The sequence below is a fragment of the Sphaerodactylus townsendi genome, linkage group LG09 (genome assembly GCF_021028975.2).
Source record: "Sphaerodactylus townsendi isolate TG3544 linkage group LG09, MPM_Stown_v2.3, whole genome shotgun sequence".
NCBI lineage: Eukaryota > Metazoa > Chordata > Lepidosauria > Squamata > Sphaerodactylidae > Sphaerodactylus > Sphaerodactylus townsendi.
Window position 1 is genome coordinate 22,638,895 of NC_059433.1, and position 19,533 is coordinate 22,658,427.

At 51.0% G+C, this 19,533-nt stretch overlaps 3 protein-coding genes across 3 annotated transcripts in view; all 3 read right to left on the reverse strand.

Annotated features, from left to right (window-relative positions):
- The window catches only part of BMP6 (bone morphogenetic protein 6), a 186,592-nt gene that overhangs the window by 39,421 nt on the left and 127,638 nt on the right, over nt 1-19,533 (reverse strand). The gene's annotated exons all lie outside the window — the stretch shown is intronic.
- On the reverse strand, nt 13-2,003 carry LOC125438953 (basic salivary proline-rich protein 2-like). Its single transcript, XM_048507714.1, has 3 exons — nt 1,835-2,003; nt 1,053-1,794; nt 13-359 (listed from the first exon to the last, which is right to left on the reverse strand). The coding sequence occupies exons 1-3, from the start codon at nt 1,855-1,857 to the stop codon at nt 261-263; spliced, it is 864 nt and encodes a 287-aa protein (XP_048363671.1). The 5' UTR covers nt 1,858-2,003; the 3' UTR covers nt 13-260.
- LOC125438949 (McKusick-Kaufman/Bardet-Biedl syndromes putative chaperonin-like) lies at nt 2,251-14,194 on the reverse strand. The gene is made up of 4 exons (XM_048507705.1): nt 13,204-14,194; nt 10,288-10,463; nt 6,289-6,399; nt 2,251-3,070 (listed from the first exon to the last, which is right to left on the reverse strand). Exons 1-4 carry the CDS (start codon nt 14,192-14,194, stop codon nt 2,630-2,632), a joined length of 1,719 nt encoding a protein of 572 aa, XP_048363662.1. The 3' UTR covers nt 2,251-2,629.

A 19,533-nucleotide genomic window follows, 5' to 3' on the forward strand; every position in this document is an offset into this window, starting at 1 on the left:
TGCAAAGGAACCACATAGCTATCCATCATGTTTCCTGAGCCTTCAGCAGCTCTCCAACAGGTAGAAATGGAAGAGGTGATGTTTTGCCCATCAAGGCCATGCTGTTCCAGGAAAAACTTCACCTGTCAAATCACTGGGGCAGCAGTTAAAGGTCGGGATGGGGGGGGGGGGGGATGGCTGTAAGTCTGCAATCCTATGCATAATTGGACAGTAGGCCTTGCTGAAGTTAGTGAACTTTTCTGAGTAATCATGACCATAGGCTAGGGCAGGGGTCGGGAACCCGCGGCTCGCGAGCCGCATGCGGCTCTTCCGCTGCTGTTCTGCGGCTCCATGAGCGGAGCCGCCGGCCCCCTCTTCGCCTGCCCGCCCTGCAAGAAGCAGGGCGGGCACTTCTCTAGCCTGCGCCGCGGGCGCTCTTCCGGCGGCCGGGATGGCCGAGCCGCCGGGGTCCTCTTCGCCTGCCCGCCCTGCAAGAAGCAGGGCGGGCACTTCTCTAGCCTGCGCCGCGGGCGCTCTTCCGGCGGCCGGGATGGCCGAGCCGCCGGCCCCCTCTTTGCCTGCCCGCCCTGCAAGAAGCAGGGCGGGCACTTCTGTAGCCCGCACCGTGGGCGCTCTTCCGGCAGCTGGGATGGCCGAGCCGCCGGGCTCCTCTTTGCCTGCCCGCCCTGCAAGAAGCAGGGCGGGCACTTCTGTAGCCCGCGCCGCGGGCGCTCTTCCGGCGGCCTGGATGGCCGAGCCGCCGGGCTCCTCTTTGCCTGCCCGCCCTGCAAGAAGCAGGGCGGGCACTTCTCTAGCCCGCGCCGTGGGCGCTCTTCCGGCGGCCTGGATGGCCGAGCCGCCGGCCCCCTCTTTGCCTGCCCGCCCTGCAAGAAGCAGGGCGGGCACTTCTCTAGCCTGCGCCGCGGGCGCTCTTCCGGCGGCCGGGATGGCCGAGCCGCCGGGGTCCTCTTTGCCTGCCCGCCCTGCAAGAAGCAGGGCGGGCACTTCTCTAGCCTGCGCCGCGGGCGCTCTTCCGGCGGCCAGGATGGCCGAGCCGCCGGCCCCCTCTTTGCCTGCCCGCCCTGCAAGAAGCAGGGCGGGCACTTCTCTAGCCTGCGCCGCGGGCGCTCTTCCGGCGGCCGGGATGGCCGAGCCGCCGGGGTCCTCTTTGCCTGCCCGCCCTGCAAGAAGCAGGGCGGGCACTTCTCTAGCCTGCGCCGCGGGCGCTCTTCCGGCGGCCGGGATGGCCGAGCCGCCGGCCCCCTCTTTGCCTGCCCGCCCTGCAAGAAGCAGGGCGGGCACTTCTCTAGCCTGCGCCGCGGGCGCTCTTCCGGCGGCCAGGATGGCCGAGCCGCCGGCCCCCTCTTTGCCTGCCCGCCCTGCAAGAAGCAGGGCGGGCACTTCTCTAGCCTGCGCCGCGGGCGCTCTTCCGGCGGCCGGGATGGCCGAGCCGCCGGGGTCCTCTTTGCCTGCCCGCCCTGCAAGAAGCAGGGCGGGCACTTCTCTAGCCTGCGCCGCGGGCGCTCTTCCGGCGGCCGGGATGGCCGAGCCGCCGGCCCCCTCTTTGCCTGCCCGCCCTGCAAGAAGCAGGGCGGGCACTTCTCTAGCCTGCGCCGCGGGCGCTCTTCCGGCGGCCGGGATGGCCGAGCCGCCGGCTCCTCTTTGCCTGCCCTGCAAGAAGCAGGGCGGCACTTCTCTAGCCCGCGGGGGGTGAGCGCGCGGGGGAGGGAGGGCGAGTGAGCGAGCAAGTCGACGGGGGAGCGGACGGGGGCGAGCGAGTGGGTGGGGTGTGTGTGTGAGCCAAATGGCTCTTTGGTGGTGAGCCAAATTTGGTGGTGAGCCAAATGGCTCTTTGAGGGGAAAAGGTTCCCGACCCATGGGCTAGGGCTACTCCAAAGCAACGTGGCAAGTATCCAGACAGGCCAGTGATGGCGAACCTATGGCATGGGTGCCAGAGGTGGCACTCAGAGCCCTCTCTGTGGGCACGTGCAAACAGAGTGCCCCCCCTCCACACATCTAGGCTGGCCTGGGCCGCTGGGCTCGATTATTAGCATTAAACCTAAGACCTAGTTTTGGGGAAGTAGTGTAGGTAACCCTGTTAAGCACTGTTAAACTAAAGCGTGATCCTTTACCTGGAAGTAACCTCAGTTGCTGGCAATGGGGCTTACTTCTGAGTAAACCCTCCTAGGGTCGTGATTCACCCATTGGAAGAGTTGCACGGTTGCTTCAAAGCAAAGCCATCGACTACCACCAAGCTTACTCCTGAGTAACGCACGCCTCGGAGCCAACCATTTTTTCTAAACGAAAACCTCAGTATTCAGGTTAAATTACCGTGTTGGCACTCTGCGATAAATAAGTGGGTTTTGGGTTGCAATTTGGGCACTAACCCACCCTGAGCTCTACAGGGACAGGGCGGGATAGAAATCGAAAAATAAAATAAGTGACGAAATAGTGATATTTCTTCCATTTCTCATAAATAGAGAAAGTGGGCTCCAAAGAATCTTGCACATAAAGCATTTGTGCACATTGAGGTATGTACGGTTGGGGGAGGAGATAAAAATGCGGAATACAGATATCCAAACACGTGTGTGTGTGTGTGTGTGTGTGTGCGCGCGCGTGTGCAGAACGCTGCTGGAATCGGCAAACCAGGCTAATTTTGATCTTCAACTATGTAAGACAGACCAGAAAGCAGACAGGCTGTCTCCACTGCAACCTGCAAACCGTTACATTTGGCAGCAAAACAATCCAGAATGGGATGATCAGCGGAGGTGACGGAAGATGCACTAACACAGCTTTGAGGAGGGAAAGGGCAAGGCTGACTATGCAGCACCCTCCAGCTGAGGCCTTGTTGGCTGCTGCAAAGGCCACATCCACACTTCAAAGCAAAGTCCGACCAACGGGAGTCGCCGGGGACATCCGGTGGAACGGACCAACAGTGGCCCCAAGTAGTATCCGTGAGGGTCTCGCCCTTGTCGTGCTCTAAAGAGCGAGCGACAGACTCTAGCGAGTGGCAGAAAGAGTCAGCTACCCGATGGAACTCGGCCGGAGAGCACCCTAGATCTTCCAAGGTGCTACGTGGCACGTCAACATTCTGAAACAGAAGGAAAAAAAGAAACATTAAAGCCATCAGAGCGCTTGCACATTATGGCGAAAGCTGCAAAACAAAACTTCTAAAATCCACAAAACAAATGCATCGCGGCATGTACAGCGAAGACTGGAATGGATACCTCTAGCGAGAAAACAATTTAAATGGCAATTCTAATCATCCTTGCTTGGAACTCAATTGCATTTATAGCACTGTACTCAGAAGCCTTGTATTGCTTTTTTTCATAAAAGGAATACTGTACTGAATTTGATTGCTTGAGGAACTAACTGACTGCAATAAGACTCTCAGAAGTAAAATTTACAGGAGGGGAAAGAACAGGCTTCGTCTTTTGTTGGCCTGTAAAATTTCAATTTACCTCACAGTAAAGACATTTCTATAATCATTTAAATGTCAAAGGAATATTAAAGAAGATAAATAAAGCAGAAAAAGGGCAAAATATGCCATGCTGCTTTGTACTATGAAGACTATAAAGCAGTGGTGGGATCCAAAAATTTTAGTAACAGGTTCCCATGGTGGTGGGATTCAAACTGTGGCGTAGTGCCAATGGGGTTGGGCAGGCCATGATGGGGGTGTGGCCGGGCATTCTGGGGGCGGGGCATTCCTGGGCGGGGCTGTGGCAAGGACGCAGCCACTGTGCCGGTCCTTGGGCGGGAAACAAATGCACGCAGGCGCAGGCTGCCACGCACGCCGGTGCACCTCCTGCTAGACTGCTTCAAGTTCTGCGCGCTACTGCAGAGAGGAGGGGCGTAACTAAGGCAAAAATCACGTGGCAAAATCACCAATTAGTAACCCCCTCTCAGCACACACAAATAATTAGTAACCTACTCTCGGGAACCTGTGAGAACCTGCTGGATCCCACCCCTGCTATAAAGCCCAAACCATGATTTACAGCCCCGTCCAAAGGAGGGGGCAGAATCCACCACAGGAGATAGTGCAAGGCTGCGCCAGCGAATTTACCTTTCCTGGGGCACTTGCTCCAGGGAAGAGGCAGATCTGCCACAGAGGGGGGCGGCTGCCAAGGCCCTCCACAGCGGTTGAACACAGTACAGAGTGGGGCATCAGCGCTCCCGCACCCGCACTCCTGTTGTAGCGGGGGTGGTCTGGAGGCAAGGGGAGGGGAGGAGCTGACACTAGTTGACTTCCACCCAGCCACGGCCTCAACAACGACAAGGGCGCTTGGGGCTTTGAATTTACGCCACCTTTTTGGCATCGTAAGTCCATTAGCCCAATGGGGGCTTTCTGGCAGCGGAGAGGCCTCTTTGTGCTTTTTGCCTCCCCGTGCCGCCCGAAAGCCCTCTTGGGAATGGAATGGCAGAGTGACCGCAGCATCAAGTCCGGGCACTGGGGCCGTTGGATGGGGCAGCCCAAGAGCTCCCTGACAATTTCTTGCAGTTTGAAATCCAGGCTATCCTAGGCAGAGAAATGGTGGCTGCTTCTTGCGTCTGTACACAAATTTTTTTTTAAAGGAATAAAACACAGAAATGGGTATAATATATAACGTCCTAAAGCAGGAAAGGGGACAGGGCACTTTGGACTCTTGTCATCAGGCAGAGGAACATTGGGCACCCTCCTTCCTCCTGGGAAATCCACCCTGGCAAATGGGGAACAGCTGGCCAAACAAGACAGAGATGGGGATGCTTCCCCCGAGACTGCAGATCAGAGGCGAAACTTCACCCTGACCGGGTCTCCAAAGGACAGAGGAATCCACCAGAGGAATCAACACTGATCTCTGGTCCATTCCCCCTTTCCCAGCAGTCCTTTCCGACCAGTGGTGGGATCCAAAAATTTTAGTAACAGGTTCCCATGGTGGTGGGATTCAAACTGTGGTGTAGCACCAATGGGGCTGGGCGGGACATGATGGGGGCGTGGCCAGGCATTCCTGGGCAGGACTGTGGCAAAAATGCAGCCACTGCGCCAGTCCTTGGGCAGGAAACGAATGCACGCAGGCGCAGGCGCAGGCTGCCATGCATGCCGGTGCACCTCCTGCTAGACTGCTTCAAGTTCTGCGCGCTACTGCTGAGAGGAGGAGCGTAACGAAGGCAAAAATCACGTGGCAAAATCACCCATTAGTAACCCCCTCTCAGCACACACAAATAATTAGTAACCTACTCTCTGGAACCTGTGAGAACCTGCTGGATTCCACCTCTGTTTCCGACCCTTGGAAGCTAGATATTGGGATGCTACACCCCAGTGTGGATTAATAGCCATGCAGGTTTGGGGGCTGTGATGGGGAAGAGGCAAGGGACAAAAGGGGCTCTCTCTTTTTTCACCTGGAATATTGCGTACAGTTCTGGGCACCGCAATTCAGGAAGGATATTGACAAGCTGGAACGGGTCCAGAGGAGGGCAACCAAAATGGTCAAAGGTCTGGAACCCATGCCCTACAAGGAGAGACTTAGGGAGCTGGGGATGTTAAGTTTGGTGAAGAGAAGGTGAAGAGGTGACCTGATAGCCATGTTTAGATATTTGAAGGAATGTCATGTTGGTGAGGGAGCAAGCTTGTTTTCTGCTGATCTGGAGACTAGGACCAGTAGTAATGGGTTCAAGGTGACGGAACAGGAATTCCACCTAAACATCAGGAAAAACTTCCTGACAGTAAGGGCTGTTCGACAGTGGAATGCACTACCTCAGAGTGTGGTGGAGTCTCCTTCTTTGGAGGTTTTTTAAAGAGGGGCTGGATGGCCATCTGTCAGGAGTGCCTTGATTGTGTGTTCCTGCATTGCAGTGGGTTGGACTTGATGGCCCTTGGGGGTCTCTTCCAACTCTATGATTCCTTCTTCAGTCAACAGAGATTTTGCCTTCTTTCTTCTCCCCACTGCAGGTCCTGACCTCTGTGGCTATTAATCCACATGGATCTACCACCTAGCTTTTGGGGGTCAGAAGGGACTAGTGGGGTGAGTGGGGAGCACATGGCAACCCCCCCCCCCCATCTTCTGCTGGTGGTGATTAGGATGCAGCCCAAGGGGTGCAGGATACTTCTGCCACTGTCACACAAGCAAGATGGCCAGCGACGGAAGACCTGCCTGGCCCCATAAGAGACAAACTGCTCCTCCACCTCTACCTGCCTCCCCCTTCACCACAGTACCTTTCCCATTGAAGTCCTTTTTGATGTCAGCCATTTTGGAGGGGGAGGGGGAAACGAGAGAGGCATTAAATCAACAGATGCCTAAGCAAGGCCTCAGCCTGCTCAGAGTCTCTTCGTACCTTGTGCCGCAGGTACGAGGACAGGTGTGTCTCTGTGCAGCCGCCGCCGCATAAGGCCCAGGGATCCTTGAGTGTTAACTGCAAAACACGTTCTGCTGACTGGCAAGCAAGCTGGAAAAGAAACCAAAGACTCCATACAGGGATGGCCAACATATGGTGCTCCAGATGTTCATAGACTTGCGCGGCCTGGGACCTCCGTACTTGCGGGACCGTCTTACCCCATACGTCCCGAATCGGTCTCTGTGCTCAGCAGAGGCCAACCTACTGGTGATCCCTGGCCCCTCAATGATGCGGCTAGCCTCCACCCGGGCCAGAGCCTTTACAGCTCTGGCCCCGGCCTGGTGGAACGCTCTCCCTCCAGCTGTCAGGGCCCTGCGGGATCTTAGTGAGTTCCGCAGGGCCTGCAAGACGGAGCTGTTCCGCCGGGCCTTTGGGGAGGCCGGCGGCTGATGGCCCCCCTCCTTTATAACATCAGTGGATCCTGCCGTCCCCTTCCCCCTTTTCTTTTAGGGGACTTGATAGTAGGTGCCATCTATCATGTTGATTTTGGTATGCTGCGTTTTAATGGGATGGGGTTTTACTTTATATAGAGCCAGGAAACTAATTTAATAGATTTTAGTTTTAGTCCTATATGCTCTATTTATGTTTGTGCTGTTCACCGCCCTGAGCCCGTCAGGGGAGGGCGGTATATAAATATAATCAATCAATCAATCAATAAATAAATTCCCATCAACCTCTGCCAGCAATGGCCAGTTGGCAGGGGCTGATGGGAATTGTAGTCCATGAACATCTGGAATGCCATGCGGTGGCCACCCCTGGAATAGCATAAAGCAAGCAGGGAAAGCAAGTTTTAAAATCTAGAGGAAAAAAATAAAAATAAAAGAGAGGCAGTATAGTGTAGGAGTTAGTTTCAGATTAGGATTTGGGAGACTGAGGTTTGAATTCCCGCTCTGCCATAAAAACTTGTTGGGTAACCTTGGGCCAGTCAGGCACTTTTAGTCCAACCAACCTCACAGGGCTGTTGTTGTGAGAATAAAAATGGAAGAAGGAAGGAGTTTGGACTGATACCCCACTTTTCTCAACGAAGAAGTCTCAAAAAGGCTTACAAACTCCTTTCCGTCTCCCCACAACAGACACTTTTTGGGGTAGGTGGGACTGAGAGAGTCCTGATAGTATTGTGTCTAGTCCAAGGCCATCCAGCAGGCTTCATGTGCAGGAGAGGGGAATTGAACCCGATTCTCCAGATTAAAGTCCACTACTCTTAATCAGTATACCACACAAAATAATTACATAAGCCACCTTGGGTTCCCAGTTGGGGGGGTGGGGGAAGTGTGGCATAATTGAATTAAATAGGAGCAGCAGTGACGTAGGAGGTTAAGAGTTTGTGTATCTAATCTGGAGGAACTGGTTCTGATTCCCCGCTCTGCCGCCTGAGCTGTGGAGGCTTATCTGGGGAATTCAGATTAGCCTGTACACTCCCACACACGCCAGCTGGGTGACCTTGGGCTAGTCACAGCTTCTCGGAGCTCTCTCAGTCCCACCTACCTCACAGGGTATTTGTTGTGAGGGGGGAAGGGCAAGGAGATTGTAAGCCCCTTTGAGTCTCCTACAGGAGAGAAAGGGGGGATATAAATCCAAACTCTTCTTCTTCTACATAAATATTTGGGGGGGAGGGCTCTAATATTTTTTACTGGTTTTTCTTCCCACATCTCCAACCACTCGTCATTTCATCAGAGTTCAGTGAATGGGGATGAACTCACTTTATCCCCACAAACTGTTCTCTGAGACAGTTTTGTCTACAAAGAGGCAATAAGGTCAGTCACATGCATGGCTGAGCAGGGATGTGAAGCTTGGGTTTCCAAGGTCAACTCGCAGCTGCTGCACCACAATGCTAAGAATAATAAGAATGTTAGGAGTTCACTAGACGTCTCACGATAATGCCTTCCTGCAACCATACTTAAGATGCCTTACTCCGACTGTGCAGTTTTTCAAGAGCCAGGATGATTTCAGGTGGCGCTGCACAGCTGGAAACTTGTTTGGGAAGCCATGTTTGTTGCTTATGTACAAAACAGGAGGGGTGTTGGGGGGGGTCCAGTTTTTATGAAAGAAGGCACCTGCAGATAAAGGGAACTAAACCTTCTCCTTCTTGTACTTTATTTCACCACAGTCAATTTTTCCCCACCTGATATGGGAAAAGAGGGTCATTTAGAAGGAAAAGCAGAAGAGAGAAAGGATACCGGTCCCCTCGCCCGCACATAATGTTTGAAGTTGAGCCCTCCTCCCCAACAAATTAATGGGGCAGACATATGAGCAAATGCGGCCACTGCCCCGTCAGCTCATGCCTGGCCCTCAGACAGGGATTCGCTGAGGTAACTTGCAGGCCAAAACATTTTCTCTCCATCGAAACACCTCACAAAATCACTGCTGACTGTAAGCGTCCTCGCGATCTCATTAGAACGGCAGGTTTCATGAGGAATTAAGGTCCTCAGAAACAGATAGCAAACAGAATCCCAAAACGGGTCAACAACCCCAAATAAAAAGAACTTGACAGTTCTGTTCCACAGCCTGTTTTATAGTACGGGGCCAGGTTCCACTTCTGTTGCAAACTAGCAGCTTTTGAAATTCTTGCATTGGGTCGGGGGTGAAATAATCTCAGTGAAGAGAATTGGTGCAGTCCAATAGCTGAACTGCATCCACCGTTTTTGCTTTATTCACTTGGAGTACGCGAGTTCATATGGAAAGCGAGTACAAGGCCTGGAGAATACCTCACGTTCTTAAATCCCCACTTTGCCATGGGAGCTTACTGTGTGAACTAAAAGTGCCTGACTAGCCCAAGGTCACCCAACAAGCTTCTACGGCAGAGCGGGGATTCGAACCTTAGTCTCCCAAATCCTAATCTGAAACTCTTAACACCAACACTATACTAGCTCTCTTTAATTTCTTTTCTCAGCATAACCCACTTCTAAGGCTTGCTGTGAGGATAAATCTATATGGTATTCTCTTCTGACCTCCCTAGAACAGTGTTTTCCAACCTTTTCAACGTCACGGTACCCTTGACCATGACCGTAACTCTTCATATCTCACGGTGCCCCTGCCATCCTCCCCCCACCTTCCCCTCCCCGGGTGAAGGGAAGCACGAGGGGTGGGGGTGGGTGGGAAGTGGCTGTTGACCTTGCGGCAGGCCCTGCCCCCTGGGTCAGCTCCATATCCTTGCTGGTGCCGGTGGGAGACACCGCAAAAGTGAGGGGGGCCGGTAGCGTTGCCGCGGTACCCTTGGGACATGCTCACGGCACCCCAGGGTACCACGGAACCCTGGTTGGGAATCGCTGCCCTAGAGGAAAGCTGGGATTAAAAACATACCACAGAGAACAGTGGCAAAAAGGAAAACGTTTGGAGGGGAAGAAAGATTTATTTAAATGCAATGAGTTTTGCTGTGGACTTGAATCTGCTTGAGAGACTTTCATGTATCTAAGACTCCACGAAGCAACCTCTAAAGCCTTTCTAAAGACCTAGCAGCCTGCCTTCTGTTTTAAGTGGTTCTTGTGGTTTCCTTTCCTAGGTTGGTGGAACAGTCCTCGGAGCATGGTTGGAATCGAACCCGGTTCTCTATATAGGCTCTGCAACCCAACTCTATTTTATTTATTTATTTTTGAGTTTTTTATACCGCCCTACCCCCAAAGGGCTCTGGGCGGTGAACAACATAATAATACAACATACAATTAAAACCCATTTAAAATAAACACAGCGATCAGCATATAAAAACAGCGTCGGCAATAAATCCTTATTAAAACCATAGATGGTAAAGGGACCCCAAACACAGGCTAAAGTAGGGGAGGGGGGTGGGGGGCCCCCTATGACCTCATGTCCAAGACCTCTACTGCCTCTTACCAGCTGGAGTAACAGCCTGGGAAGAGAATTTCGTGTTTACATTTTTTGATACATGTTTTCTACATTTCCTCACTAAGTATGCTCCAGCTAACATGCAGAGATTCTTCTTACCTTCAGCTCGTCCCACGAAGTTTCACTCCTGTTACAAAGCATCAGACTGCACACGGCCTGATCCTCAGGAATTAGATGCAAGAACCACTTGGAAGCAAAATACTGAATTTGCAAGCCCTTCAGACTGCCATAGCAAGCAGGGGACAGAAACTGTAGAGACGGAATAGGCTGGGATCCTGTTCAATAGGGAAAAAAATAATTATGTGCATTATTGTCTTAACAGAAAAGGCCATACGTTGTTTTAGTACGGTATGGCACCGAAACTATTCGGTTCCTTTCAGAACCAACATGAATCAGAGCCCTGAAATACACTAAAGGTTTTCCCTGCCCTCAAACGCCACGTAGAGTTCAGGGACAAGACGGGCTGTTCCATGCCAGACTCAGCTGGACTGAGCTTTACACTGTAGGCTCAAAGCCTGCAGTTTAAATCTGGGCTCGGCCAAGCCCAGCCCAGCTTCAAACAGGCCTGCCCCACTCCCAAATCCCTTGTGAAGTTTGGGGCAGGGTGAGCCCAGTTGAATGCTGGCCAGGTTCAGCGTTCAACTGCGCTCCGACCCCCGAACTCTACATAGAGTTTGGGGTCAGTGCACAGTTGCTGTAGAACGAGGACTGGCACCCCTCAAGGGATGGCACCCAGGTCCTGTGCCCTGCCTCGTCCCACCCTAGATACCCCTCTGCCTGGGAGGAAGGAAGGAGGGAGGGAAGGGGCCAGCCAAACAGGTCCTCCAGATGACCCGCTCAAATCACCCCCCGAGCTCCAGCACCCCTTGAGAGACAAATCCATCAAGGAAGGCTATAGAACATAAGAACATAAGAAAGAAAAAAAGCAGCAATGAATTTGAATAGCAAAACTACTACACTGATTATAATATATTTCTACTAAACTCTGCACTTAATATTTTGAGGTGACCAATCACCATACTAATGTGGATTTAAAGATCGATCCAACAGAGGTGATGTTAGAAATCTACTATGTAATCTACCATCTTCAACAACCTATGTAATTGTGTTCACTGTGATAAATCAGAGCATTCAATACAATGAAAAGCAAATTGGATAAAGTACTACAGGTTTGTGTAAAACAACCGAAGCTGCAATTTTAGTTAAATATTTATTTGGGAGTCAATCCTATTCAACCTCAACGACCCATTCTTCCCAACAAACATCCATGCGGACCCAGCTTTAAGTATCACAACAGGTATAAAAAATATAGCTTGTGGCGCGGGCGGCGTGTGCGTGCGCCAGGGCCCGGGGCTGCTGCTGGTGCGACTACTACTTGGTGCTGCTCATTTCCTTCTCGGAGCCTTGGCTTGGCTACGACCCGGCCTCCCCCTTCATCGTGTGCGCGACCCTGCTTTCTTCTGTGCTTGCAGGCCCTTGCCCTCTCCCTCCTCTAGGGGCCATTTATTGTGACAGGAATGGAATGGAACAAAATATTTCTTCCCATAATGCCTAATTTTGTTTTCTTCTCATAATGCCTAATTTTGTTTACTTCCATAGCTTGTGTGTGTGTGTGAGTGTGTGTGTGTGTGTTGTGTGTTGTGAGAGAGAGAGAGAGAGAGAGAGAGAGAGATAACTAGTCCTGCCTAGGTTGTTCTTGAACAGACCTCAAGAACCAGGCCCATACAAGCAGCAGAATGCGATCGCTGGGTGTTCGTGTGGTACATTTTTCCTGAATTACTACTGGCCTCCGTATTGCCGTGACCAGTTCTTCAACCAGTTCTCTGGAAGAAATGGGGGCTTTGGAGGGCAAACTCTAGGGCAGGAGTCCCCAACCTTTTTTGAGTCTGCAGGCCCCTTTGGAATTCTGACACAGCATGGTGGATAAAGCCACAAAATGGCAGCTACAGATGGCAGAGCCAATCCTGCATGTGAGCTCCCAATGGCACCTGGTGGGCCACGGCGAGTAGCAGAGAGCTGGACTAGATGGACTCTGGTCTGATCCAGCTGGCTTGTTCTTATGTTCTTATGAGGTGGAGCCAGCCACAAAATGGGTGCTGCAGCTTTCTTTCAGTCACACAGGGAAAGTCCTTGAGCTGTGGGTACAATTGCTGCCAAACCAGTGTTGCTAATCTGTCAATGGTCAACAGGAAACCTCGCATGAGGAATCCCTCACCTACTTTCTAAAAACAGTAAGAGAGAGCCAAGAAAGGTACCAGAGGGTACCATCCCCACAAGTACCCCACCAGGGACCTCTGCTCTATGGTATCACATCCCTGCTGAGCCCCCTCCCCAAACTCTGCTCTTCCCCTGTACTCATCGGACAATCCTCCCAATACAGGAGCAGCAGTGGCGTAGGAGGTTAAGAGCTCATGTATCTAATCTGGAGGAGCCGGGTTTGATTCCCGCCTGAGCTGTGGAGGCTTATCTGGGGAATTCAGATTAGCCTGTGCACTCCCACACACGCCAGCTGGGTGACCTTGGGCGAGTCACAGCTTCTCGGCGCTCTCTCAGCCCCACCCACCTCACAGGGTGTAAGGGGGGAAGGGCAAGGAGATTGTAAGCCCCTTTGAGTCTCCTTCAGGAAAGGGGGGATATAAATCCAAACTCTTCTTCTTCTTCTTCTTCTTCTTCTTCTACCTGCTCATTTGCACATCACTGCAGGACCGTGGCCACTTTTATGCACATTCTCCTTTCAGCTCACCCGGTCAACATTTGCTGAGCGGAAAACGGGCCAGACATCCATGCATTCGGTATTACACCAACACCAGGGATCTAACAGAGCTCACTGGCCATACTGCCAGAGTGTCTATCAAAAGGATCTTTGGCTCTCAAACGGTTATACTCCTGAAAAATCTCACTGGACTAGAAGGTGCTACTGGACTCCACCCTACCTGGCAGAGTGAGAATTAGAGAAACGTGGCTGTTCTTTGAGACGTGCATCACGAGGCTGCCGTCGACAGTTGTATCCATTACCTGTTATTTCCTTCAGAGGCTCCATCATGGCCGCCCCGACCCGTTCTACGGCGACCACTTGGTTCTCCTTCAAATACTGTTTCAAAGCCGGGTGGATGACCTTCTGGCAAACCACAAGGCCCACTCCATCTTTGACCATCCGCTGGCCTAAACTAAGCAACTGATCCAACACCGCTGCTTCGAGGGAAACGCCGTGATGGACGATGATGGATCCTTCTCCTGTATCACCAGCGTCTCCAGATAGAGACGCAGAGAAAAGGGCTGTTCTGATTGGGCTCAAAGCAGTTATTCTCGCAGGAAGCAATTGTGTCTGGTGGAACGCGGGTGTTTCAATCAGGAGCCCCGGACAGACCATGGAATCCATAACCCTCTTTTCTTTTATCGGTACATAAAGACATTTCCCTAATCCGACACCAGTTCCAACATTCTGGGGAACCGTGAGCAAGAAGGCTTTCAATATCAACATACTGACATGATCGGCTTCCTTTCGGCTCAGCATGCAAGCGCGTTTGCCGGCTAATACGCTACGGACCAAATCAAGGAGAATCTTGGAGCAGCTAAAATCCACCGGAATCTTACAGCCGCACGCTTCGGAAGGGAGGTAGTCGAGACACTGGCTTAAAAGGTGCTGGCTAATTTTGACCCGGGTACAAGGAGCAACGCTTAGGCCTTGCCATTTCTCCAGCAGGCTACAGCACAGAACAGCCGTGAACAAACCCGCGTCTCCAAAGCGAGAGACGTGATTCTGCACGGAGGCTGTTAGGAGCTTTAATACGGGGTGGGTGACGGAAAGGGAGCCCAGCAAGGCTGACGAATGCGACGTCGTGCGGACGCGGCCACCAACACCGTTGTGAAGCTGCTTCAGCCTTCCGGTAGGGCCAAAGCAGGATTTCACTATTTTACTGAAGGCAGACAGAGCGTGGCCAACAGTTTCTTGACTAAGAGGTTCACTGGTACACAAGGATGCCTTTTTGACATCGACGCGAGACATCTTTGCAAGAAAGACTCCAGTCCAGCATCAGTTGTATTTCCGCTTCTAAGATTTATATATATAATGAATCAGAGTTAGCATGTGCACACTGTACGTGTACTTTTGCAACAGTGACAATCACGTCAACAGAGCAGCCCTGAACAAGTTACCAAGCGAGAGTGAAATGTGATCCTGCAAAAGTACTTCATTTGTCCAGATCCTTGCGTTTAATTTCCGTGCCTGATTTCGCAGAGCTCTTGGCGGCCCTTTGGATGAGATAGGTACCGATGTGGACACTGACAAAGGCCGTCCCGGCCACCAAGAGCCAGTTCTTTCTAATCCAGCTGATTCTCTTCATCTCTCCGTTCACGAAGACTTTTGAAAAAGCTACAGCAAATATACCTGCAGTGACACAAAAAGAAGACTGCATAAAGCGACCAGCAGGGGGACAACCTTGGTTGAGATTGTCTATGTTGCATCTAATCTGGAGGAACCGTGTTTGATTCCCAGCTCTGCCGCCTGAGCTGTGGAGGCTTATCTGGGGAATTCAGATTAGCCTGTACACTCCCACCCACGCCAGCTGGGTGACCTTGGGCTAGTCACAGCTTCTCAGAGCTCTCTCAGCCCCACCCACCTCACAGGGTGTTTGTTGTGAGGGGGGAAGGGCAAGGAGATTGTCAGCCCCTTTGAGTCTCCGGCAGGAGAGAAAGGGGGGATATAAATCCAAACTCTTCTTCTTCTTCTTCTAACAAGAGCAGACGTGACAGAGGACACAGGGCTGGTATAAACATGATGTGGAAATGCTTCTTCCTGTCTCTCAAACTCAGGCCCCTTCCGCCCATGCAGAATAATGCACTTTCAATCCACTTTCACAATTGTTTGCAAGTGGATTTTGCTCTTCCGCACAGCTTCAAAGTGAACTGAAAGTGGATTGAAAGTGCGTTATTCTGCATGTGCGCAGGAGGCCACATACAGGCCGTTTATAAGTCCCTCTCTGCAGACGGATACTATATGATTACAGATATCCCGGACTATCTATAATTATGCACAGAAAAGAACACTGAAGAAGAGCATCAAAAACGGCCAGAGAGCGCACTCCGTTTTGTTCTGCTTTCATAAGAAGTTCACCTTTCATCTCACACGATACGGATCACGTATGACTTGGAACTGATGAACTGTATATATTAAGTGTTCCCACTACAGGACGTTACTCCTGAAAAAAATAGAAAACTCTCGTATGATTGTTGTATATTTTGTAAATAATTTGTGATTACTAATGCAAAGGTGCCTACACGGCAAATTAAGGTACAACGCGATTTGTGTACGATTGTACTAGCTTTCAGAGAAGCCAGAATGAAATGTTCTAACTCTGTAAATCAGTTCAAAGTGCTGGCAGAATGTCATTTTTAATTTTTTTTTTGTCTCACAAAAGAGGCTTTAAAAGCCATGTTTAATCATGAGTGATCACAATTGATATTTATAGATGGGCAGGCAGAGAAAAATGTTACTTTACCACTAAATGTTACTGGTAAGAACATAAGAACAAGCCAGCTGGATCAGACCAGAGTCCATCTAGTCCAGCTCTCTGCTACTCGCAGTGGCCCACCAGGTGCCTTTGGGAGCTCACATGCAGGAGGTGAAAGCAATGGCCTTCTGCGGCTGTTGCTCCCGAGCACCTGGACTGTGAAGGCATTTGCAATCTCAGATCAAAGAGGATCAAGATTGGTAGCCATAAATCGACTTCTCCTCCATAAATCTGTCCAAGCCCCTTTTAAAGCTATCCAGGTTAGTGGCCATCCCCACCTCCTGTGGCAGCATATTCCAAACACCAATGGTATTTGAAAATAGTTATTGGTTTTACACAAATTGGTTTTAATGGATATATTTATTTCCCAGTTCTTCAGTCACATATTACATGTGAATAAGACTCCTCGGAACGCTAATTATTTGTTGTACACTGGAATTTCTATTGTCTTATTCTAAGTTTTACGGACAGTCTATGACTGCAATAAACAAACTTTTTCTTCTTGCGAGGAAAGAGAGATACGAGCCGCATTTTAATGTGTGCTTTCAGTGCACTGGTAGCTCCCATTAAGCAAACGGTGGCCGCCTCGGACATTTGTTATGAAAGCACATCGGTACCCAAATCTAGTATTGTCACATTCATGACAATGCGAGAAAAAAGGTGATCACTCTCAAGAAGTGGGAGAGGCGAATTCTCAAGTGAGTTGTACATCAAGATGCTACAGAGTTTCAGATTCTCGTTGCACAAAGAACTTACTTTTCCGTTATCCCGCAGTAGCGTGCAGCTATTTCCCCTTTGCTTTCTTCTCTTGTTCCAGCACGTACGTCACAATAACAGGTTCCGGGACAAACTCCTCATCTCTCTTGGGGTGAAAAACAGGATTGGACTTGATGTTATACCAGCCCCAGTGTACCAGCGCAAGACCAGTTCCCATAACAATCAGAACTCTGTAGTTGCTCCAAATGGTTTTAAGGCCCATAATTTTCCGGCAACCTACCTATGTAAAGACAGCAGAAAATTTTAAATATGTTCTGAGAGATACTAGTGAACAACCCGTTTCCCATAATAGCAGAATCCAGGAGTGGGGAATCAAACCCAGTTCTTCAGACAAGAGTCCACTGCTTTTAACCACTACACAACACTGCCTCTGACCAGTTCCCCTAGAAAACCCAATCTCTGGAAAATCAAGCATAGAAACTTCATGTGAGGAAGGCAGTCATCTCTATTATTGACACCCGGAATTGCACGAACAGTCTTACAGGCTACAGTTACACACATTCGGGTAACAAGTGATGTGTCAAGGGGAAACCCAAACCGATGGTCATAGAAAGGTATAGCTGCACAGCCTGTCTCTGTAACCATCTCTATCTGTGGGATGACAACTCCAATCTGCAAAGCCACGCTAGTTTGCGCTTGTTATCAGATCTGTACACCCCACAAACTCTTATAACTATTTCCAGGTTTTTAAAGATTCGACACACTTCAGCAAAGCGCTGACATTTGCTAATTGAACAATCCCGTCGGGTCTTGTACTTATTAAGAAATCGCATTTGGATTGGGGCTTACGGCTTTGGGTGGCAGGTGGGGCTCATACTAAAAATGCACCGGGGGTGGGGGGGTTGGAGAAAAATTGCAACCCTAAATTTCAGGTCCAGAGGCGTGACAAATCCTCTTCCCTGAAACTCCCATGTTGCATTCCGAAGCAAATTTGGCGGAAAGGACCAACATCTAAGAGCTGCTTTCGGAATGGTCACCTCAGGGAACACCAGGACACAACAGTGCTCCAAAATAAAAGCAAGAAAATAGGCAGTCTCCCTGTCACAAACCCAATACCCTTGCTCGCTGCTGTTCAGTTCCAAGGCGGCGGAGGCTTCACATCTGTCCCAAGGAAACAAGCCGGAATCCTGAGAAGTTGGAGACGCTTGGGGCAAACTGGAGAAAGAAGGATGTGAGAATGAGAATAAATAATCCATCAATCAGGAACCCTAGCCTCCATTACCACCCCTTTAAACTTTCCAAATATGAACCTTTTAAAAATGGTCTACTGAGAGAAACAACCATTGGACCTCTTATCTTAGGCGGCATCACAACTAGGGTCACCAGTGGGAAGAATATGTCCCATTGCGATTGTATAACCTTAAGCCAATTTGCCCGCTTCCCCTTTTTGCAAAGTGAAGCATGGAGTGTTTATGGCGATTCCATAGCTTTCGCGTGGTTTGGAGAAGGATAAACAGGACAAGCCTCATTTCCTTCCATCCCCAGCAGCGGAAGGCAAAGGCTTCTCCCCCCTTGCCCCGCTGCTCGCTCCATTGCCCCATTGGAGTGAATACCTTTCTTCCCGGCTTACAAAAAGTCCCTTCCTTCGACCTTCCAGGCTCTACTGGAAGTGAGTCCGGCCATTAGGACTACAACTCCCAGCACGCCTCGCGGCACAGCCCGACGTGGTCTACTGTTTGTGTTGCTGCAGCTTTGGCGATGGGAAAACGAAATCCTGGAGTACCAAGGGCTGTCAGTCCAAGCATGCAAGCATTCTAGGCATTTAGGCACCCCCAAGTTTGCACAGAGCGATTGGCTGTCGCAAGTCACATGGCCTAGAAATGCGACATTCTATTGGTTAAGGGAGGCCTGGCAAGGCGTTCTAAGCGACATCTTTGAGTAGGCACCAGGTCTGTGGGCCGGCGGCCATGTTGAGGCGTGCGGTAGACGGGTGGTATCCAGAGGAGCGGTTCTTTTGTCTCCAGACCGGATTTCGCAGTCCCTTTTGAGTGGAAGCGGCAGTCTGGCTCATAAGAGAGCTCAGTGGAAGTCGGACACTTTCAAATTCCAACATTTAATTTCCGCAGGAGCTGAAATAAATATCGCTAAGGTGCAGTTCTGTTGGGCTTTGCTACAACAGGCAAACATCATTCTCTTCTGCCAATGCTCGTAGACGAGAACGCATGCAAAGGTTGTGCATGCACAATGCAAAACAACAACAACGCGAGGTCTTGCACATGCCTTTCTTGAACCAGGGCCCCGCTAGCCGTCTGTTTTGGAAAGGAGAGGTTCCGCACAGAGCCGGAAAGGAGGAGGCTCTGCAAAGTTGTGTAGCTCCAGGGCGTCCCCCGAGGCGCGCAGATCGGTGGTTTGAATGCCTGCGCGGTGGGGGTGAAAACGGCTTTTCCCTCCTCTTCGGGGTCGGTTTCTCCCCCCGGGCTTGTTTGCGCCTGCAGGAGAGGCTCCGGGGTGGCATGGGATTGCATTGCAATGCAATGCCATGCAAAAATAATACAATGCAGTCCCCCCCCCCCCAAAAAAAATCAGTTACATTTTGGGTTCTGCTCGAGATTCGAGAGTGGGATGACACGAAGGCAGGGTGAATGATGCAAGCTACCCTGGGAAAGAGGAAGGAAAGAGGAATTGCAGGATGATAATCCAACAAATAAACAAAATGCCATTTTTCTCCTCAGCCCCAGCATCCCTTTGCCCAGACTTTTTTTTAAAAAAAAATCCTCACTGCCTTTTATTAAAACCAACCCCCCCCCCCAAAAAACGTAGCAGTTATCAAGTTTTGCAGCCCCGAATCCGTTGCTCAGGCCGGATATTTAAAAGTTCAGAAGGAGATGAAAGTTGCGTCGCGTCTCGTGACCGGCCCTAAATAGGAAAGTTAATAGGATGCGTTTCGTTTTCTGAAGTTTCCTATGGACCAAGCGGGCGGGGGGGGGGGGGATCGCCTGCGCTCCCCACCCTCACCCAGGCCCCTTCGGTGACGGCGGCCTTCTCCTTCCAGCCACTCCCCGCCGCCCTTTGACTCGCCGAGGCGGGCTGAGGGCGGAGACGCCGCCTGGGCCCCGGC